The following is a 20,375-nucleotide window of genomic DNA, read 5'->3' as shown; positions in this document are numbered from 1 at the left end:
CCACATAAGCCAATGGAGAAGTTTGTGTAATTGTGTGTGTGTGTGTGTGTTTAGGCATTTATAGTTTAGCATGTCCCCATCAGTCGATGTAAAGCAGCCGCAACCAACAGCACCTCTGTTTGTTATTATGCTCTTTCCCTCCCTCCCTCCCTCTCTCTCTCTCTCTCTCTCTCTCTCTCTCTCTCTTTTATTTTTCTTTGACTCTGTCTTTCTCCTTCTCTCTGTCATGTGATGGCGTTAGGAAGGGGTCTGTCACAGAACTCTAAACTCTGGAGTAATGTGTCATGAAGCGCTCTACAGCAAACCTGCAGCAAATCTGCTCTTAGTCTGCATGCTTTAACTGGGTCATTTTTTACATACCTAAGCTAACATATATATATATATATATATATATATATTTTGTGTGTATGTGTGTGTGTGTGTGGTGGGTGTGTGTGTGTGTGTGTGTGTGTGTGTGTGTAAATGATTGTTGTGTTAGACTTCTCAGTGGTGTAAGTGGAACCATGCATGTCAGTGGTTTTGATTTTTTGAATATTTTACTATAAGCCACTGAGACAAAACCACTCTTCCTCCCTCCCTCCCTCTAACACCTTTTTCACTCCTTTGTAGCATCACCTTTGCCCTTTGCTAGGCTTACACCAATGTGTGTGTGTGTGTGTGTGTGTGTGTGTGTGTGTGTGTGTGTGTGTGTGTGTGTGTGTGTGTGAAATTCTTTTTTGAGGTTATCCATCATTGCTTGTGGGCTGGGATTGCACACTTTTATGTCTAAATATAAGTCAATTGAGGTTTCATAATTTTATCATTTTCTGGTCCCAGGCTAAGATCTTGAACATCTAATGCATAATTACTTCAAAGGAATTAACAAAGAAACACATTTTTCTGGAATGTTATTTGGCTGTTTATTGAATAATTACATTTAAAAGTTGGCATGAATTCACAATAGTTAACAAGCTCTTGATTTGTCAGAACCACAGTTGGTGTGTCGATGAGTTTACGTCGTCATGGTGAGGAGGGGGCATGTCTTGAGCTTCCCCACCCAGCCTAACCAATGTGCAGACTACTGTACAACCGCTACTTCCTGAACAGGTAGTCTGAACACTGGGCAGGCGGGGCAGGCTTCTGGCCTCCCCCCACTGGAATCCGAGTCCCACACACAAACACACATGCACGCACACAAACACACACACACACACAGATACCAGCACTTCCACATGAGCATAACTTGAAATATTGTCTAATAAAAACATTTCCTCCCTTGAAGTATTGCCTAAATTGATAGATTTGTATGTATTTGTATACAATCACATTTGCAAGACTCAAAGAGAAGTGCTATTACTCACATTTAGTTTTATGTCCGTTTGTGGTAACTCGAGGGCCTGACGGTGGCATTTGACATCACCTTTAACCCAACTTACGTCCAGAAACCTCCACCTGTCCTGTCACGCCTTACCCTGAGTGCTGACATTCTGGGCTGATCAGATGTCGATGACGGCTTGTGATTGGTGGGTTTCACTGCAACTTCCTGTCCCCTGTGGAGTAGAAAGCAGCTGAGTAGAACAGGTCTCATGTTTCTCATAGAATTCCCCCCAAATCTTTGGCCCCAGCACTAAAAGTACCTAAAATAATATGATGCAAGGTTACATTTCCCATGAATACATATTAGGCCTTTCTTACCTAGCAGTTTAGATGAAACTCTTGACGTGAGATTCATTGTCACTTTAATAAAGTTGCCATTTATTGTATTAAATATGTTACAATAAATAAATATGTATTAAATATATATTCATCGGGAATTTATTAGATTATTTAAATGCATGTACATTTTTGTTCAGACACACACATGCATGCACCCATGGACAGACACACACACACACACATGCACTTAATAGACACTCGACTTAAACACTCTGATGCTCCCAGTGACCTCTTCCCCAAGTTTGCATATCCATTCTCTTAAACAGCAGAATAATGGTGTAACCTTCTATACATGAAAATAGAAACATACCCAGCCGCTATCAGTCAGTCAGGACCCATTTACCGTCTCTCTGACTTAAATGTGAACATTTCCCTGAACGGTCCAGATGAGATAAACTAGCACCTGGGAATCGCATTAGCACTTAGTCTCTCACCCGCCTGAGCGCCATTCAAAACGGACATCTGGACTTTGCACTCTGATCACATACTTGCGTTTTCCCAGTGCAGTTTTTAAAAATTGCTCCTACTTAAAAATCGGCTGGAGAAGTTAACAGACGAAGTTCATCACACAAGGAAGGCTCCCTCCACCAACCCCAAATCCACGACGCTAAAACACAGATGAGACGATACTCTACCTCATCCGTCTGGAAGCCTCTGGTAGACGCCACACAGACGCTTCTCCTCTCGCTCTGCCTGTCCCCCTTTGCCTTCCTCCCTGAGCCGGGTGGGTGGAAGCAGGGCGAGGTGGCGGTGCTGTGGGGCACCGGGCAAGGGCCAGGTCACCGGGGTTGTTGCTACGGGAGGAGGGCTTTCTCCCCTTTTCTTCCATCTCCAGCCACCGGCTAGCCCCTCCGCCCCGAGCGCCTGCACCATCTGGACGTCGGCCCACATCGGAAGCCGTTCACATCTTTGCTGAGGTCTGCTGAGATCAGGTGGAAGATTTCCCCCTAAAACACCCAAAAATGCGGAGTTTCTGCCCCTGGGGCAGAGTTCGGGCAGAGCTGGTGGAGAGCGGAGCGCATCGTCTCTTTCCTACCGGGTGGCACAACGGCAACTCGTAAGCTTGACGTGGCAGAGTGCTGTTAACTTTCCCACTGAGAGAGAGAGAGAAGGAGAGAGAGAGAGGGGGAGAGAGAGATAGAAGGAGAGAGAGAGAAGGAGAGAGAGAAGGAGAGAGAGAAGGAGAGAGTGGGAGACAGGAGAGAGAGAAGTAGGTGGAGCTATCTGTACTTTTTTTTTGCTCACCCCTTTTCTCGTCCTGCCCTCCGTCTGGCTCATTTTTTTTCCCTCTTGCTTTTTTGGGGAGGTAGCAGGAAGTGGCGGGTCAAAGGTCAACAGGAAGTGAAGCGCATTAATTTGCTGCATGTCTTGTGTAATTGTAAAGGCGGGGGGAGGGCTCTCGTTGAAGAGGAGGGGAAAAAGAGATTGGCGGGTAGGCTTTAAGGGGATGAACGCGTGTGCGTGTGCGTGTGTGTGTGTGTGTGTGTGTGCGCGTGTGCGTGTGTGTGTGTGCGTGTGTGTGTGGGAGTCACAGTGGAAGGCAGAGGAGGCTCCACGGCTCTGTAGCTGGTGGAGGAATGTCGGCTGTGCTTGGCGAGGAGGCGGGGTTGTAATAACTCCAGATGTGCGGCCCTGTGGCTGCTCTGCCCAGGCGCCTGTGTTTTTTCTACTGGAGCTGATTTCCTTTCCCTGTCCAGCGTGAATAAAGGGGGCTTTATGTCCTCCATGCTGTATCCCCCCACCCAACCCTCTCATCCCCCCACCCCCAAGCCCTGCGGAACGGCTGGGCCGTGCGCCGCTGCAGGCAGCAAGGTTGAAACCCGGAGTGGATTTTGCGCGCGGAGGCAACGGCAAGGCTACGAGGAGCAGCACGTTAGCCCTCCACCCCACGCTCCACGCCCACCCCCCACCCACTGGGAAGTAGCTACATCACTCAGGCGGATGGGGGTGAAAGTGCAGAATGCATCATGGAAACCATCATGGACGTCTGTTACTCCACAGTCGCCACTCGAATGAGAAGAAAGTCTCACTCTTCGTCCCTCTCTCGCTCTGTCTCTCTCTCTAGCTCTTGTTCTCGTCCACTCCCTTCTATCTTCCTTTCTCCCCTCCCTCATGCTCATCCTCTTTCTGCCCTTCCCCATCCTGTGCCCGAGCCTCCGCGCATCCTCTTCATCGCTCTTCTGCCTCTGTTCTATAACGTAATGGTGATACGCGACTGTGGGGAGCCATGGAGGTGCTGATGGCCAGGTCGCGCGCGAGCCAGCGAGAACGGCGGGGAGGGTGGCGTCCTGGGCCAGGCTCCAGGCCGGCGATTGTGTTTGCTTTAGCTACGGTTCCTCCTCTCGGACCTGAGCACGAAATCGAAGACGACGCCTCCTCTGGGAGCTGGGTCAGCAGTCCTGGAGGTGCACAACCAGGCCAAGAGAAAGAGAGCGAGACAGGGGCCCAGGAGGAGGGCCCGGGGGAGGAGAACGCCAAAGGTTTGGCTTGGGCCTGGAATAAAGAACTTGGAGCCAGAGGATGGATGAACGTGACTCTGATCACTTTGTACTGCTTCCAGTCTCCAGCTCCTAGTTCCGTGGTGTTAGATTTCTTGTGTTCTGTTCCTCTCTTGTGCGATTTCTGAGAGAGCAGCCCTGTGCTTCACCGCGGTGACGGTGGACTGCACAGTGTACATGTACTGTACAGCACGAGAGCGGCAGCCATGTGGTTGCAATCCCCCTCAGCGTTACGACAGATAAGAGCTGCAGCTGAGAAATCTCTCTCAAGAGTTGTGAGGTTTGTGAATTTCAATGAGCTGTAGAGGCAGATAAGGAGAAACAGACTCCGGCCAGTGCATTTGCATGTGTGTTGGTGTGCGAGTGTGTTATCTGTGTGATATGTTTGTAGGAGTTGCAGCTTAACGCCACTGCTAGACATCCCTCTATCACTAATGAGATCACTATCTGTCTACATACACGAAGCTCTCAATACTCAGCGGATATGGCTTCTCTACAGAGAGACGTCATTCCTAACAGGGATAATGCGTTACACTTACACATAAAGACAAGCTGCAAATGGTATTAGTGAATGAATGATCTGAACCTCATCTGTTACATGGAGCCAATGGGTGGAATGAGGGAAGAGGAGAGAGCAGACGACACAGGGAGCCACAGGCTATCAAAGTGTCTGGAGCGCCCACATCCGGCTGATGGAATAAACAAATGTGTATTTCATTGTTCCAGCAAGATGAATATTCCCTTTCTTTGTACCCCTTTCATGTTCAGACTGTCTGACAGAAAGAGAGGTGAATGGAAAGGACAGAAGAGAGGAAACGAGCGGGCGACAGAGAGAAGTGGAGAGAGACAGTAAGAGAGGGAGAGCGATATCAGTGTCAAGAACTGAATAAGTCATGTACAATCCCAGACGAGTGGAGCTGAGCCTGCATTCAGCCAGACCAGTCAGTCACTACTTCCTCTCCAGAAAACATGAGCTCATGAGACCACTCTGCCTTCCCTCATGTGGCGATGCACAGCCAAGCCAGTTCACGCACATTCGACCAAACTCACGGTTAAACCGAGGGAAAATAAAAACAAAACTTTTATGTACATGCAGTGGCAAATGTGTGTCCCACCACTGCTGGCAGGTCTGTCCTAAAAGTGATCCCAGTTACACACCTATACAAGATCGGCTATAAAACTCTCTTAAAGTTTCCTAACAATGGGAGCCGTGTCAGTTCCCAGCACTTGACACTGCTTTGAGTTTTCTTTGTCCTGTCTCTCCTTTGAAGCACGTGGCCACTCCTGGATTCCCGCCTGCACGCGGCTCTTCCCGGCCTTTCCCGACGCCGGCGGCTGCGTCAAAAAAGACCACGTCTGTTTTTCTTTGCGTCTTTTTTTTTTCCGTTACGCTGTTAACAAACCATTGCGCCCCTCATTAAAGAATGTTCAAAGAAGAGAGGAGAACCGGAGAGGCTGCGTGAGAGAGCTGGGACTACCAGATGCCCTTCAAGCTGAACGCTGTTTCATACCATCACGGAAACACTACTAAACAGTCATTCTAATGTTGTTTTTAATTTATGAATTGCTAAGACAGAAGTCTGCTAGATTTCCGTTCCCATAGCTTCTTCACATGTGCCGTGCGTTTTTTGTTTCTTTTCGGGGCTAAATTTCAAAATGAACTGGGAGCAAAAAAGTCTCTCTAGGGATTCTCTCGGACACTCGGTGGTTGACCTTTGGACGTTAGCGGGTGGCATTCTGACCGACGTCACTGTCACCTATACTTGAGGCAGGCTGTGCTCAGCCGTGGTAGATATGCCCCCCCCCCCCCCCCCCGTCCTCAGGCCTTTAAAGGGTTAACATGCATTCGCAATTGTCTGAGAGAGCAGACTCTGAGGTTTTGGAAAGTCGCTTTGGAAGCAGGGCTGGTTTGAATTTGAATTCTCTGCCATTCCTGTGGTAGACATGGGCTCTCTCGCTCTCTCACGCTCTCTCTCTCTCTCTTGCTTTCTCTTTCCATCTTTCTTTTTCTTTGACTTATTTTGCCTGTAGATGGTTCGTTCCTTTGTCTTTTGACATTTAGCCAGAATGAATTCAACAAAATGCAACTGTTTTTGTCTCTCCGTTTATCTTTTTCACCCCTCTCTCTCTCTCTCTCTCTCTCTCTCTCTCTCTTTCATTCACTCACACATACATGGACACAAACTAGAACATTTATAGCACAAAGGGCACAGTTCCATGAGCAGAAGCGGTGGTGGTCTGTGAGAGTTCTGAGGGAAACGTAACTCTCTCCATTTTTCATTTGCGAGTGAAGTAAAGAAAGGAGGGTGCATTTGGAGAATTGCCCCTTTGGCCCCTGCCCAAGGCCCCGTCTTTTTGGTAATGAGGGGTTAGGAGCAGTGTTATTGCTCCCATATGCTGCCCTGCGTTTCAGCCGCCTTTGATGCAGACCCAAGTCACTAACACTTCAGTCTGCCTTAGTGCGCACTCACACACGCACACACACGCACGCACACACACACACACATGAACGCATGCATACAAATACACAGGGGGTCTCTTAAAGCGAAAGGCTTTCTCATTCCAAAGAGTGTTTTCTGCTCGGCCTCGTTTCTGGGGTTTAGCTGTGATCACGTTACATGTTTTTCTCTTTGCTTTAAATTAGTGTATAGACCAAAGAAGTGTGTGAGGGCATTTTGTTAGTATCACTTCTCCACGAGATCTGTGGCATTTGTGCCTGTGTGAGAGAGAGAGAGTGTGTGTGTGTTCTTAACAGGGTGTGTGTGTGTCTGTGTACACGTCTGTGAGCACTCAGAGACGTGTGTTTGCAAGCCCACTTTCTTTGTTTGGATTACCAAAGCGGGGGCCAGAGTAAAGCATATGAGGTGTGTTTATGGATCCAATCTGAACTTCCTCTGCCTTTATAATTACGCTGTTATTAGTCATGAGGAAAAGAAAACAATGGAAAGTATTTTGAGTTGTCTCCTTGTGGTCTTGAGCCTAAATGTGGATGGACCAAAATCCTGTATCCCTCTGCCACATTTAGCAATCTCCAGTTGGAAATTTCATCCAGTCAGCCGACGAAGGATTGGGCCGTTCGGATCCAGTCAGAGATTGGAACTTCGATTTGAAAGACAAAACGTTCCAGATCGGTTTTGACAAAGCTGACAGTGCTGTGTAGGTTTTGGAGTCAAACAGAGGAGTTGAGAGGTGCTGTATGGCTTTATGAGAACACATGGAGAATCATTCAGTGTGTGTGTGTGTGTGTGTGTGTGTGTGTGTGTGTGTGTGCGTGTGTGTGTGTGCGTGCGTGTGTGTGTGTGTATGTGTGTCTTCAGGGAGCCAGGGGGTGGGGTCAGAGGTCTGCCCTTACATACTGTGTAGTCAGGCTTTTCACCTTCTGATCACTTCCATTCACAGCCTTAGCAAAAATGTGTGTGTGTTTGTGTGTGTGTGTGTGTGTGTATGTCTCTCTCTCTCTCTCTCTCTCTCTCTCTCTCTCTTTGTAGATCCTTAGGAGGGAAGTAAAGTGAGCACAGGGTGAAAAACGGTTGATTCCATGTATAAAAACTTTGAGAAGCAAAATTGTGTGTGTGTGTCTGTGTGTGTGTGTGTGTGTGTGTGTGTGTGTGTGCGTGCGTGCGTGTGTGTGTGTGTGTGTGAGTGTGTGTGTGTGTGAGTGTGTGTGCGTGCGTGCGTGCGTGTGTGTGTGTGTGTGTGTGTGGGGATGAATCATGACAGATCTCCCTGCTCTCTCTGTCAGCTCTCTCTCCATCTCTTCGTCCCTCACGGTTTCTGTTCTTGTCTTTTCCTTTCTCTCTTTTGTCACACTTTGGCCAAGTAGAGGGAAAATGTGTGAGTCATTGAATAGACCGCGCCCATTTGTGTGTGTGTGTGTGTGTGTGTGTGTGTGTGTGTGTCTGTGTGCGTGTGTGTGGATGACTGCTGATGACGTCACCCTCTCAGCACTATAGTAACAGAGTGTTTTGAGGAGCACCTGGCCAGCTGGCATGTCCACCTGGCCAAGGGGACACTTAAAGTCTCCTTCTCCTTCTCTATCTGTTTCTCTCTCCCTCACTCTCTCCTTCTATCTCACTCTCTGTCTCTCTCTCTCCCTTTTCTCTGTGGGTTGGGAAAGCCCCTGATCTCTAGGACAGCTTATTTCTCTCATCCCACACAGACTCAGTCCAGCTCACATCATGGCTGCTTGTTTTTAGGTCCACGATTCATTGTAAAAGTTCAGCAGTCATCCTGATCATAGACCTACCATAGAGAGCCTCTCCGCAGGTATGTGCCAGTGGTTGGTGTGTTGGGAGGAGGGGAGACTGGTAAAAGCCCTTTGGTCTGTTGAAGTGCTGAAACTGTTTGGGTCTGTTTTTACCTTGTGGCCTCTGATGAGTAAGAGAGGAATGAGGAAACCTGACCTAGAGTCACAAACCACAGAGCCACATCAGCTATGGGCAGCTTCTCATCATCACAGCTTTAAACTAACACACGAATGCACACAACCAGCTACACACACACACACACACACACACACACACACACACACTCAGATGCTCCTGCTTGTGGATCCAGGGCTGGCTGGCTGAATCCTGTTCGGTTCTGGTCTGGGTCTTCTGCAGCTGAGGGGTGTTTATATGTGGGGGAGGTGGGGTGTGTGGGCAGGCCCGGGTGTGGTGCCTTCTCTCGGGGCAGGCGAAGACTGCCTGCTGGCCTGCGAGCCACTGACGGCCCGCCAGGCTGCTGTGGTGAAGCGGCTGCCGGCTGTAGACTCCACAGTGCCCGCCGCCCCGCCCGCCTGCACAGTTTATTTTAGCTCCGCTGGCTCTAATCAGTTCCAGCTCTCGTGTGGTGGGGCCTGAGGGGAGAAAAAAAATGAAAGAAAGCAAGCTCTCTCTCTCTCTTTCTCTCTCTCTCTCTCCCTCTCTGACATTCGTATGCTGTTTCTAGCTTTCATACCCTTTCATTCTCTTGATCTCTAGTGTACTCTCTCTCTCGCTCTCTGCGTCTGTCTTAAATGCACATTATTTCTGCTCATGCTGTCTGTCTTCTCTCTCATCCTGTCTTCTGTCATTCCCACAGCCGTGTGTCCCAGCTATGTGTGTCGCTCGTTGTTCCCTCTGTGGTGCATCATCCCTCTTAATGCTTTTGTTCTTTCTATCCTTTTCTGTTTGGTCTCCATCTGTTTTCCTTTTCTGACTCCCTGAAGTTCTTAATCAAATTCCCCTTGTTTTGGCACTACCTGACTGCTGCACTTCACTTTGCAAATGTGAACAGCAACAAAAAGGAAGATCAGCATGTCAAGAGCACTAAACATCAACCACCACACTAATGAACAGAGGACTAAACTGAAACTGGATCTCTCTCTGTCTCTTCTCTTCTCTCGCTCACTCTCTCGCACTCTCTCTCTCTCTCTCTCTCTCGCACTCTCTCTCTCTCTCTCTCTCGCACTCTCTCTCTCTCCCCCTGCAGGAGAAAGAGAAGAAGTACATGTTGCAGGTGGACAATCTGAAGCTGAGGGATGTGGAGAAGAGCTTCATGTCCAGCAAGCACATCTTTGCCCTGTTCAACACAGAGCAGAGGTCTCTGCACATCGCAAACTAAAAACACAAAACAATCTGCCTGGTTGGAAATACACCTGTAACTTCATCTTGGTGAACTCATCAAGGTTATGACAGTGTCTCTCTACATCACTCTCTCGCTGTCTTTTTTTCACACCCACAGGAATGTGTATAAGGACTACCGTCAGCTGGAGTTGGCATGTGAGAGTCAGGAGGAGGTGGATGGTTGGAAGGCATCTTTCCTGCGCGCGGGTGTCTACCCAGAGCGTGTGGTGGTGAGCTTTCCATAACACTCCCATGGCATAAAGGTCACTACGAAGGGCATGAGGTTTTTACACCCTACAAAGTTCACCTTTATCAGCCTTCATTGTGTGTATTACTAAAAAACATGTAGAATGATAATATAGAATTATATTGCCAATCTTCATGGTTATATATCTTCATGCTCATGCATGGTTACTTATGGTGATTTTTGCTAAATGTCCCATTGTTATTATAATATATACATATATACATTTGCTTACACCTTTTACATACATGTGTGCTTAAAAAGTGCTATGTGTCGTTTTTTCTTGCTGTCGCATTAGGAGAAGGAGAAGGTATGTGACTCTAAACCAACTCAAATATGATTTGATTTTTATTTGTATGACACTTTTTACAAGTGATGGGACAGCCTTATAGGTCTTCAGGTCTAGACTCCTAGTTAGCAAAGGAAAACGCCCTGAAATGACAATCCCTGGGAGAAGACAGGCAGGGGGAGGGCTTCTTCCTCTGGGCTTCACTGGAGAGTGGCGTTTTCATGTTCAGCGCACAGAGCAAGTGCAGGATTACTCTCACACTTCAGTTCCAGTTCTACTAAAGTACAGCTGCAGGATGTTCCATATGAGAAGAGTTGAAAATAATATGTAGAGAATATATCTGCACTGCTTATAAGACAAGATGAGTTCCTGTGCAGCTTGACCTAGGCGTTACCGGACCTTTGAGTCTATGTGCGCTACCATGGTGATTCACTTGCTTCTCCACCCGATTTAGGGTGAAGCAAGCGAGGAGAGCAGCTCAGATGGCTTCATGCACTCCATGGACCCACAGCTGGAGAGGCAGGTGGAGACGATCCGCAACCTAGTGGACTCCTACATGGCCATCGTCAACAAGACAATCCGCGACCTCATGCCCAAGACCATCATGCACCTGATGATCAACAACGTGAGTCTGACATGGCTGTGAACTGGGGTAGGGCGGGGAGGGAACAGCTCATGCCGCCGCGTGCATTTGTTGAGGCTGTGGTCCGATGTGTTGGCACACTGTAGATATTGGGAGGTGGTTTAAGGTCTAGTTGGGACATGAACTATGTATGGCCCCCCACACATGCACAAATAAGCACATACATACACATGCACGCCCACGTCCAAACACATGCACGCACACACACACACATATACTTTCATAGTTTGTATGGGTGGTGATGAATGGCTTAGTTCTCTCTAATCTTCTTATGTGAAGTTGGGTTTTCAGGGTTCAGACAGCTGTCTGTGTGGCTTAACTATGGCCTGCGTGCTGCCTGTTGATAAACAGACTTACACACACCTACATTCTTGGGAAGCCTGGTGCTAAACACAGCTAAACACTGTTCACTACCTGAGAAACCTACCCTTCGCCTTCTACCGTCACAATGATAACACTTACAGAGTAATACTTCCACATACAACCACACTGTACTACACACTCTATAGTATTACAGTATTATATACTCTTCTACAGTAGTATACACTCTTCTGAAGTACTACATTCTGTATTTTACAGTCGTCTAGAGTACTATATTCCCTTATACATTGTTAAACACTCTTCTATATTACTATATTCTCTTCAACAGTACTATATATTATTCTACAGTATTATACACTCTTTACAATACTGTACACTCTTTCAGTCTATGTGTCTACCCATCTGCTTGTATTTTTTACTTGTATTTTAAACATATGGTAATTGGAGTACTCAAATAATGTATAGTAAAAGTGTAGAACAGTGTATAGAAGTGCTTGAAAAAAATTCTCTTCTTTTCCTCTCTCTCTTCCTCTTTTCCCTCCCTCTCTTCCTCTTTTCCCTCTCTCTCTTTCTCTTTTCCCTCTCTCTCTTCCCCTCTGTCCCTCTCTCTCTTCCTCTTTTCCCTCTCTCTCTTCCTTTTTTCCCTCCCTCTCTTCCTCTTTTCCATCTCTCTTTCTCTTTTCCCTCTCTCTCCCCCTCTGTCCCTCTCTCTTCCTCTTTTCCCTCTCTCTTCCTCTTTTCCCTCTCTCTCTTCCTCTTTTCCCTCTCTCTCTTCCTTTTTTCCCTCCCTCTCTTCCTCTTTTCCATCTCTCTCTTTCTCTTTTCCCTCTCTCTCCCCCGCTGTCCCTCTCTCTTCCTCTTTTCCCTCTCTCGCTTCCTTTTTTCCCTCCCTCTCTTCCCCTTTTCCCTCTCTCTCTTCCTCTTTTCTCTCTCTCTTCCCCTCTGTCCCTCTCTCTTCCTCTTTTCCCTCTCTCTCTTCCTCTTTTCCCTCTCTCTCTTCCTTTTTTCCCTCCGTCTCGTCCTCTTTTCCCTCCCTCTCTTCCTCTTTTCCCTCTCACTCTTCCTCTTCCTCCTTTTCTTTCTCTTTCTTTTCTCACTTCTTCCCTTCCCCCTCCCAGACTAAAGAGTTCATCAACGCAGAGCTGCTGGCCCAGCTGTACTCCTGCGGGGACCAGAACACCCTGATGGAGGAGTCGGCGGAGCAGGCCCAGCGCAGGGACGAGATGCTGCGCATGTACCACGCGCTCAGGGAGGCGCTCCACATCATCGGGGACATCAGCACCTCCACCATCTCCACCTCCCTGCCTCCACCTGTGGATGACTCGTGGCTGCAAGTGCAGCGCACTGGCTCAGGGGGAAGGTATGAGACAGAGAGACATAGAGAGAGAGAGAGAGAGAGAGAGAGAGAGAGAGAGAGAGAGAGAGAGAGAGATACAAAGAGGGAGAAACAGAGAGAACCCGTGAGAGGAATGGAAGGGGACAGCAGGAGAGAGGAAGAGAGAGGGAGCAGTAGGGAGGAGATAGAGAGAGAGAGGGAAAGAATAGATATGAAGGAGGACAGAGAGGCAGGGAGGGAGACAGCGAGAGAGGTTGAGAGATGGAAAAGCTGGAGAAGGGAGAGCGGGATGTTGGGACTGAGAGAGGGAGAGAGGGTGTAGAGAGAGAAAAACTGACAAAAAGGACAGATTAAAAAACATAAACAGATATATAGTTTGTGAGAGGTGAAAAAAATCAGATTTTCCATGTTTCCTTCAGAAGAATGTCTGCTAAGAACTTTTTAACACCACAGCAAACAGAAATGACAGAACTGATGAACTACAAATGTTACCCAGAAATGAGTCCACCAAGCTACAAACAAGCCATTATGTTCTGCTTAAGATCAAAAATCCATGAAATGGCTCCACCTACAGGTGGAAAATGCCTACAGCGTCTCTTTAAACTTCAAAACCTTAACAATGCATTTTAGGTTAGTGCTGTAACAGATTCCAAGGAATTCGTCTTGTTGACTAAAGTTCCTGGTGAATAAAACTGATTCGGATTCGGATTCTCTCTCTCAGGTCTCCGGCCGCCAGTCCCACTCCCCAGAGGCGGGCACCTCCTCCAGGACCCCCGGTTCGCCCTGCCTCCCGTGGGTCCGCGCCAGGACCACCAGGGGCAGGCGGGCCACCTGTGCCCTCTCGCCCTGGGGCCTCCCCAGACCCATATGGAGGACAGCCCCCTCAGGTGCCCTCCCGGCCTAACCGTGCCCCGCCCAGTGTACCCAGGTGAGACAAACAACCTCTGGCACTTTAGCGTGGAACACTGCGGAGTTAAAAGGAGAATGTGTGGGTAACCGCTCTGAGGCAGTGAATGTGACCCGGTGTTAGTGCGATTAGTCCTACCTAACGAGCCGATCCGTCTGCTCCTAGCCGAGGCGTGTGACACACCTGAAAGCGGAGCCATGGGGGTGAGTGATGTTTGGGGCATTCACTGCTCACCATTTCAGTGGTAAATTGATAAAGTTCTCACAGGTTTGCTGCCATCAACAGACCAGCTTTACCTCACAATAGTTGAAAACGCCCATTTGAACTTTTGTTACGCGTCTTGTTGGGTAGTCATGCTTTAGCACTATGTTTGCCATTTGCGCATGATTGTTACCATTCAAATGTTAAAGCATTTTGTGACTGAGGAAAGTGCATACACGCATACACACACACATAAAAAAACACCCACGCACATACAGATTAGCACCGCTGATTAATTCTGTTAACTGTCAAATGAACAGAGTGAGGGAAGAAATGAGTGTGTGAGAGAAAGATGACATTCGGATTCTCTTTTGATTTCCCTGAGCACTGCTGATATGCTTGTCTATCTTCTGGTCTCTCGCTAAAAGACACACAAACACACACACACACACAGACCTTTAGCAGGATTCCCATAATGAAGGGGCCATAAATGTTTTGAGTTCTTTCTGCTGGTGTGGATGGGTTATCCTCTGAAGGTATACGCCAGCACTGGGACTACGGGGCACTGGCAGTGGTACATTCTCCCTTCAATTTAGTCTACCACTGGATTCGGCATCTGTCCAAAACATTAGACCGCTGTTTCTCAGTAATGCCAGATGAATATAAACATTTAATAATTAATACATTTGGGTCATTCATTTAGTGTTAAAGTTTCTCAAATCAGGCTAGAGGTTGTACAGGTCACTGTAAGTGCTGTGAGAGAAAAGGGCTGGTGTGCTGCTCTGAGTCGTCATGCTGCACTCCGCCTCTCTTCTTGCTCTGCCTCGACTCCACCCGTTGACTTTGATTGCTGTTCACAGAATTGCTATCAGTGACCAGTGAGGAGTGGCACTTGTGGTATGTGTGTGGTTCTCTGCCCCGCCTCCAATGGCCTTTCTGCCCCACCTTTACTCCCATTCTACTGCGCCTCCAGAGCCTCTCTACTGAAACCTGCCGCCTGCTCACGTATCGCTGCATGGCCTCTCACTCAAGCTTCCAGATATTCACTCACTCACACACAATTACAAACACAAATACACACACACACACACACACACACACACACACACACACACACATGCAAAAAACACACATAAACCATTAGAGTCATTATCACTGTGGTGTAATGCATACTGCATGGTGTGTGTTCCCCACCCAGAGACTGTGTGGCAGTGGTCAGGGAACAGGCACCCCTCAGATACTGCAGTCTTCTCTAGCATGTCATTGCTTTTACTTTGGATAGAGATAGCTATACTAGAGTAAATACAGATGGAGATAATGTGTGTGTGTGTGTGTGTGTGTGTGTGAATGTGTATGTGTGTTAAATATTCTAAATATGCTAAATATTCAGTTTGTTTGTTAGTTTGTTTTTTTGTTTAGGGATGATAACTATTTTTTAGATTCTTTCCCAAACTGTTAATTTCTCTTATACACACACACACACACACACACACACACACACACACACACACACACACACACACACAATACAAACACATATACATTCCACCCTTCTGTGAGTACAAGGTTCTCTCAGGTTTGAGCTGTAAAAATGAACCTTGCCTGGTCTTGGCTGTTTCTGTCAGTTGTCTTATCATAGCATCACATGCACTGTTGCTGAATATAAACCCATTGTTCAGTATTATGTCATGATATGAATATAAGTCCATTGTTCAGTATTATTTCGTGTTATGAATGTGAGTCAGATATTCAGCAGCATCTTCATACAATGACATGTTCTGTAACTGCTCGCTGTTCACTGTGGTAAATTGATCAACATTTTTCCTCTGGGGCAAATTAGATTTACACAAACAGGGGACTGACATTCAGTTTCTGTGTTTCTATCAGAGGTAGATTTCAAAGTTGCAGTCCAACTTTAATTAGTCAAACCTAAAATCTTGCTCTCTGATGTGCAGCTAATTATTAGCGCCACTAGGTTTACAAACATTTTCTAATAATTGTTATTTAATAATTGAGGACACCACGTCAAATATGTCAGCTGTATGCCTCAGACAAAAAGTCCATATTGTCTTATATTTTGTGTGCAATTGTATTACATAATGTCCTGCAGTTATTGTAGGTGTGCGTGTTATTTTGTGTGTGTCTTTTGTGCTATTGTATTACAAAATGTTCTACCCTTTTTATAGGTGCATGTGTTATCGTGTGTGTGTTTGTGGGCGTGCACGCACGCACGTACAGTGCATGGCTCCTCGTCTCATCCATGTTCTCTCTGTCTGTGTTTCCATAACAGCCGACGACCCCCGGCCTCACCCACTCGACCCATCCGATCCACAGACTCCTCCCTCTTTGACTATTAGCTCCTCCCATCACAGTGACAGAGGGGACAGATACGCCTATCCAGCCAAAACTGATCCCTCCCATCCTCTTTCTCCTCCACAACTTCACACTACTGCACACAGTCTCACTACTGCACACAGTTACAGTACCGCACACAGTCACACTACTGCACACAGTCACACTACCACACACAGTCACATTACCACATGCAGTAACACTACTGCACACAGCTACACTTCCATATACAGTGACACTACTGCACACAGTTACACTACTGCACAGTCACACTACCACATGCAGTGACACTACTGCACACAGTCACACTACTGCACACAGTTACACTATTGCACTCAGTTACACTACCACACAATCACACTACTATACAGTTACACTACTGCACTGTTACGCTACCACATGCAGTGACACTACTGCACACAGTTACAGTACCACACACAGTCACACTACTGCACACAGCTACACTACCATATGCAGTGACACTACTGCACACAGTCACACTACTGCACACAGTTACACTATTGCACTCAGTTACACTACCACACAATCACACTACTATACAGTTACACTACTGCACTGTTACGCTACCACATGCAGTGACACTACTGCACACAGTTACAGTACCACACACAGTCACACTACTGCACACAGCTACACTACCATATGCAGTGACACTACTGCACACAGTCACACTACTGCACAGTCACACTACCACATGCAGTGACACTACTGCACAGAATTACAGTACCACACACAGTCACACTACTGCACACAGTTACACAACTACCCAGTCACATTACCATACACAGTCACACACAGTCAAACTACTGCACACAGTGACACTCCTGCAGCCAGTCACACCCCACACAGGTAAACTACCACATACAGGCACAGTATCACACACAATCACACTGCTGCACACAGACACAGCACAGTACACAATGGCACAACAGCAGCTGCGCTGCACCACAACTCTCACGTCCTGCTTAGGTTAGGGAGAGACAACATGAGGCCTCCAAAACTGAACCCAAGCCATGTTTGTGACCCGAGTAGTTTTGTCTATGGGATGTTCCCAGTGCCACTTGGGTCATCTGGAAGCTTGAAACACAGAGCTTTAGTAAAACATAGGGATGAGGAAATCTAAACATGTACATCTAGATGATTTAGTCACACCTCTACGTCCTTATTCCACACTGTAATAGAGGACCTGTGTAAAGAGAGCACAGCCCAGTCCAAACGCTCCTCTCTGCATTTCTGTTGGTTTATTCTCCTTCTCTCTTTGTCTTGCATATGATTAATTATGTCTTGATTTCCTCCTTCTTCATGCTTTTCTAATGCTAATGCAACTTCGGTTTCTGCTGAATGGCTGCATCAGGGTCTCTTTGCGAAGATGATGCATTATCTCTCCAGAGTGCCGACTGGAGTGTTAAGGATAACTGCATCTTTTAAGTAGAGTATGCTTTTAGACAGCGTTTTTATTTCTCTCTTATGTTGATTTTCTTTGTGTTTTGTTTTGTGTTTGTTTCTCGGGCAGTGGTCCTTGAAGTCACAGGCCAGCAGACGACACCTGGCCTGAATGGTAATAAGCTTTCTGATGGTCCTGATTTAAAGACACAACTTCATTTTGCAGAGCTAAGCACGTTTTTCCTTTTTCCTCTAAATGGTCGCCACCTCGTGGTGGAATGTATAGTGACACCATGTCACTTGAAGGTCTCCTGCGGTATAGGTCTATGTCAGTACTTTTGTTTTGTTTTGTTTTGTATTGATCCATATTGGTCTGGCTCAGACTTTCTTCACAACTTAAAGCTTTAAAAAAAAATTATTTTTTTTTTAATGCAAACCAGAACAAACAAGGATAGCAGGGTGTCTTCCAGCCTAGCTGACTTTGGGGACACCTTTCATTTAATTTCTACTGCAAACCTATTGTTTAGATTTTTTATATATACATATACATATATATATATATATATATATATTTATTCTTCTCTCTCTCTCCTCCTCCCAATGCTCAGCCGGCCTCACAAGGGCAGCCTGCCGTGTCCCGAGAGTCCTCTTCCTCCGTCTGACTCTTAAGCAGCCCGTCACATCTTTTCACTTCTCTTCCTCTTTCTCTTCCAACTCCCTCCACATTCACCATCCAGTAACCATAAACCAGATCTCACCGGCGCAATTGAACTTTGACACGCACACATGCAGGGGCGAGCCAGTGGGTTGGGAGAGAGATGCAGAGATGGAATCCTCTCCAGATGCTGCCTCTCTTCCCCTCTATACCCATTTGATGATCTTCTGCGTTCTTCACAGTGGAAAAAAGAAGGAATGTAAGCAGCATGTTCTGGCAGATGTAGACTGTTGGTTTTGCGGTTTTTCTCTTTTTGGTCTGCACCCAGACCCTCTGGGCTGCGCTAATGGTCGACAGTTGTGCGTCACCATCTGCTAAACAGTTTAGATGAATCATCGTCTGATCCTCTGATACAAATACAAGTGTCCACATCTTACAATAGTTAGAGCCTCTTCTCCTTACCTTACCATGCAGCTAAACCCCTTTGTGGAGCTTTTGCTAGGAGTATACGTTTGTTCTTCTGATGTTCCTCAGAAGTCCCACCTTTCCAAGTAGCAAAATAATATCTTCAGTGAGGCTGGAATTATATAGGAAGTGCAATATAGCCAGGGGTCAGCTCTTTCAGTGGCTGGGCACCTTTCACCCCACACAACACACGACAGACCCGACATCTCCGAAAGCAAAGGCATGACCTTGCGCTTTTCTTTGGTTAAATGTTGTTCTTCCTAAATTTGTTTCGATTGTGCAAGGCAGGAATACAGGAAGACAGGGCTGAGGACCGCAGAAGCTCACCGTAGCCATGTCTCTTAGCTACACCTATTCTCTCTGTTCTAAAGTCATAGGGATGTGAAGCAGTTAGCATCTATCACAGATGTTTTACCTACTCAGTCTTGTATGAACATCATTTATGCAAACTTATCCCAAGTCAAATTGTGCTTGTTTGTAATTAATAAGTGAATCAGGTTTTAACAAGTGCATCCATTAAAAAATAAAATAAATAAATAAAATTTAATATATATATATATATATATATATATATATATATATATATCTCACTGCTGGTCTATGCATACACATCATGGTCATTTGGTCTAACTTGTTCTGTTTTTGTTGATAATACCAGCTGTGAATAAATCAGTGTGTGTAGTGATTGTTGTATTCAGTGGGCATGCTTACAACCCCTGCGCCATAGCCAGGCAATGGTAACATTTCTCCTTGGTTTCCTACAGACACAGGATCTTTCACCTTTCACCTTTTCCTTAAGCATAGTCTCTCAGTAAACGTGGTTATGAAAAAAAAAAATCTTATTTAAGAGTAAACAGCTTATGGACATAACGTTAAATGTGTTATCTTTGTGGTGCTTTTCTGGAAGTTTGCTTCCACTATCTAGAAATTAGTTTACTCCACCTGTAGGATTACAGAATATTAAATTACAAGTGAAGAAATTAAATTATGTGCATGGGAGAAAGCAGTGCATTACTGAGAGAGGGGAAGACGTTCTTGCTGTCAGTTCTTAAATGTATTCAGTGCGTGTGATGTGTAGCATGTACACACACACAATTCAAGACTTTGTTTTGTGAGGAGGAATGTGACTCAGTACAACCTGTAGCTTCTCCCACTCAGTGCATGAGTCAGTTCTAACAACACTGACTTGTTCAGGACAATAAAATTCAGTGTACCAAAACTTGTGACTACTGCATTTCATTGGTTTCTGAGAAGTCTGGTTCTGTCTGAGATGTCACAATTGATTATTACCCACAATTTGTATTATTGTTTTATTACTTATTTAAAAGAATGATATCGATTTAAAACATTGAGGAAAAATGATACAGCTCAAATTCTATATTGTGATATATACTGTTGAGAAACTACACTTCATTGAAGAGTGCAATGACAGATTTATATTTTTACTTCAATCTCTTAAAAGAAAAGAATCGACAGGAACAAGAGGCTCTTAATTTGATAAGGTTTATTTAAGAGACCAAAAAAAAAAAGGGGGGGGGGGTGTGTGTGTCAAATTTCTTTTTTTGCAGCAACAATTTTTTCTGTTATTCCTTTGTGCTCCAGCAGACTCTACTGAATTAAAACAGATTAGTGTAAATACTTATTAAGAATAAATAGAATTTAATTTACCTTTGAATTTTATTAAATCACAGAAGCCCATTACCCTCCACCTCACCTGGTTCCTTTTTTAATTATTAGCTATTCTTTTTTTCTCCAGTAGGCAAGGGGTAGTAGTACT

At 46.0% G+C, this 20,375-nt stretch overlaps 1 protein-coding gene across 6 annotated transcripts in view; it reads left to right on the top strand.

The window, feature by feature from the left end:
• dnm1a (dynamin 1a) overlaps window positions 1-19,817 on the top strand; it is a 51,936-nt gene extending 32,119 nt beyond the window's left edge. For 2 of the 6 annotated variants that reach the window (XM_035527079.1, XM_035527078.1), the window contains exons 16-22: window positions 9,648-9,757; window positions 9,900-10,011; window positions 10,324-10,335; window positions 10,769-10,939; window positions 12,397-12,638; window positions 13,336-13,542; window positions 16,013-17,601. In XM_035527079.1, the coding sequence (XP_035382972.1) occupies window positions 9,648-9,757; window positions 9,900-10,011; window positions 10,324-10,335; window positions 10,769-10,939; window positions 12,397-12,638; window positions 13,336-13,542; window positions 16,013-16,079 (921 nt within the window). In that variant the 3' untranslated portion in view covers window positions 16,080-17,601. The other 4 variants (XR_004776164.1, XR_004776162.1, XR_004776163.1 and 1 more) reach the window with 4 other exon arrangements.
• The last annotated feature ends 558 nt before the right edge of the window (window positions 19,818-20,375 follow it).

Source organism: Electrophorus electricus, chromosome 6 (genome assembly GCF_013358815.1).
Source record: "Electrophorus electricus isolate fEleEle1 chromosome 6, fEleEle1.pri, whole genome shotgun sequence".
Lineage (NCBI taxonomy): Eukaryota > Metazoa > Chordata > Actinopteri > Gymnotiformes > Gymnotidae > Electrophorus > Electrophorus electricus.
Note: the sequence above shows the minus strand (reverse complement) of the source record. Positions and strands in the feature narration are given on the sequence as shown.